Source organism: Plectropomus leopardus, unplaced genomic scaffold, assembly GCF_008729295.1.
Source record: "Plectropomus leopardus isolate mb unplaced genomic scaffold, YSFRI_Pleo_2.0 unplaced_scaffold12293, whole genome shotgun sequence".
NCBI classification, from domain to species: Eukaryota; Metazoa; Chordata; class Actinopteri; order Perciformes; family Serranidae; genus Plectropomus; species Plectropomus leopardus.
Genome location: NW_024613052.1, coordinates 1 through 2,565, shown reverse-complemented (window position 1 = coordinate 2,565; position 2,565 = coordinate 1). Strand labels below are relative to the sequence as shown.

General features: G+C 46.9%; 1 protein-coding gene across 1 annotated transcript; it reads right to left on the bottom strand.

Moving 5' to 3' along the window:
- Nucleotides 1-148: 148 nt before the first annotated feature.
- LOC121963730 (chondroadherin-like protein) lies at nucleotides 149-2,558 on the bottom strand (the record flags this gene model as incomplete). Its single annotated transcript, XM_042513986.1, has 6 exons — nucleotides 2,388-2,558; nucleotides 2,121-2,315; nucleotides 1,868-2,023; nucleotides 1,636-1,781; nucleotides 446-727; nucleotides 149-365 (listed from the first exon to the last, which is right to left on the bottom strand). Coding segments are annotated over exons 1-6 (1,167 nt in total), but the record flags the coding sequence as incomplete, so codon positions are not given.
- Between the last annotated feature and the right edge of the window lie 7 nt (nucleotides 2,559-2,565).

Genomic DNA, 2,565 nt, shown 5'->3' with positions numbered 1-2,565 from the left:
GGTGGACACTCCACTCTGCTCACATCATGGATGTTGAATTAATTACTTGGTATCTCTTTAAGGGTAGTGGTTTTCTAATTTTAAAACGATACCCCTTCTTTAGTCCGTAAACTGAAAAAGTAAATCTAAAAACATACAGCCCACTCACCTCGCAGACACAGTTGGCAGGACACTTGACCTTGTTCTCCGGTTCTTGTGTGGGTCGTGTGATCCGGGTTGCCTCCTCGAACTCGGCCTTCAGCATGGCCTCCTGGCTCTGACAGCGCAGCTCAGGAGGCTGAACGGCCTCCAGGTTTTCCCCCGACAGATGGGCCGGTCCTCCACATGTTCCTATCAGCTTCACCTTGTTCCGGATCGACCACTCCCTGCAGTGACGTAAATGGAATTAAAGCATTGTGGCCTAGAAGTCAGCCATCAGTTCGAAATCCACAAAGGTGCGTTATACCTGAGTGGACGCAGGTAGCAGTTGCAGTAGATGGGGTTCCCAGCCAGGTTGAGGCGTGCCAAATTGGGTGAACCTTCAGAGAAGGGCTGGATGACTCGCAGCTGGTTGTTGCTGATGTCCAGGTGGACGAGGTTGGGGCATTTTGATACAGCTGTGTTGGCCATGTCCTGCAGGGACATGTGGTCCAGGAAGAGATGGGTCAGTTTGGCCATGGACACCACCTCCTCGCCGAGGTAAGTCATCGGGTTGTAGCTCATATCAAGACGGGTCACCTCTGGGAGTCTGGACACAGGGAGGAAGAAGTGTGGAAATTTAGGATGGAAATTTCAGGTTTGTAGCTAAAATATATCAGAGCTGTTTTCCCCCCAAGACACAATGTGTGCTTTCAGCTCTTAAGATGGTTTGTAAAGTGTGTTCTGAAAGGTACGTTTTGGATTCGGTTTTAAGGAAAACATTGATGGCGAAAGACATCAAAAGCCGTTTAAAACCATCAGTATATTCAGCCGTTGTGTGGCCTGGGGTTCACTACATGGGGTTTGTTTTGCGGCCGTCTTAAATAGATGTCCACAGGAATGGCAAAAAAACACCAGTTTTCATAACTTTTGAACCAGATAACATTCAAAAACAAATGAACCCACTTTTTCATATAATTTTGATACCATGAATCAAATGGAAAAGTCATTTACACAATACAACCACTCCTAATTTGTAAAAAGCAGACAAATGACACATTTCCAACACTTTATCTTAAGGTGTTTTGTTCCTCAGTAGTTGCAATAGCAAACTGAAACTAGTTTATTCTCTTACATCAGTTGCAAAGTTATTAAATGGATTAGGTCAATGCACCGGCATGTTGGTGAGGAGGACCTCAAACCTGACGAAGCAGGATTAATACTGTTGAGTGCTCAGTGTGACTTGTGTTATAGAAGCTTTGAATTTTCGCCAGGTTGTCAGTATTCACAAAGGAGACTTCTTGCCGAAGTTACCCACATATGTTTGGTTGGTCATTAAGTCCGTTCTAAAGATTGGTCTAAACAAAGACCAACTTAGCAGAACCAGACTTAGTTAAAACCAGTTGGTGCGAGCGGCTCCAGACCTTTAATCTAATCCATGTGACAGTTGTCTGTAGCTCTGTGGCAGTTCATAGAGGCCACTGACACCTAGATAGTGCCATATGTCGAGCAGCGTACCTGGTCATGGTCTCAGTGGGGAAGAACTGCAGTTCATTGTGGTCCAGACTGAGACGGGTGAGCGTGAACAGACCAGCGAAGGCTTCAGTGTCCAGGTAGTTTAGAGAGTTGTGACTAAGACGAAGCCATTTGATGTTCTGCAAACCCTGGAGGGAGAAGATGTTGGTTTTTAATTTAAAGGTACAATGAGAGAAGACCTCTCAGTTTGCTATTTTGAGGTGTGTTTTGTTACCTGGAAGGCCATGTTGGGGATGTAGACCAGCTGGTTGTGTGTAAGCGATAGCAGGTTGAGGAAGCCGAGCTGAGAGAAAGCTCCGGGCTGGATCTCTTCCACACGATTTCGGTCGATCATGAGTTGTTTCAGGGAGGACAGGCCGTCAAAGGACTCCTGGAAAAGGAAGCAGAGGACAGAAAGTTTTTACTCCGCTGCACTGAAAATGTGTTCGTGGGTGGTAGAAGTAGTTCTGCGGGGTGTGTGTGACGACCTGGTAGAGGATTTCAATATTGTTGTTGGCCAGATTGAGGAAGACCAGGCGACCGAGGCCGCGGAAAGCCCCTTCCTTCACCCTGCGGATGTTACAGCGCTGCATCGACAGGTGAGTCAGGTAGGGAGTGTGTTTGAAAGCCCCGGTGGGAAGTTCCTGGATGTCGTTGCCTCGAAGATCTAATTTCACCGTGATCTATAAAGAAAGAGAATTAATTATCATAATGGAACTAAGCATACAACAGAAATGTGTGTGTGAATGAGAGACCTCGTCAACAGTAGGAGGAACTTGGGTCAGGTTCTTGTTGACGCAGGTCACAGTGAGCTGAATCTGGTCACAGATGCACTCCTGTGGGCATTTTGCTGTCTGTGCTGCAGGGATGAAGAGGAGGCTGAGCAGCAGGACCCAGAGGGTGTCAGGACAGAGCTGGGAGAACATCTGAGAG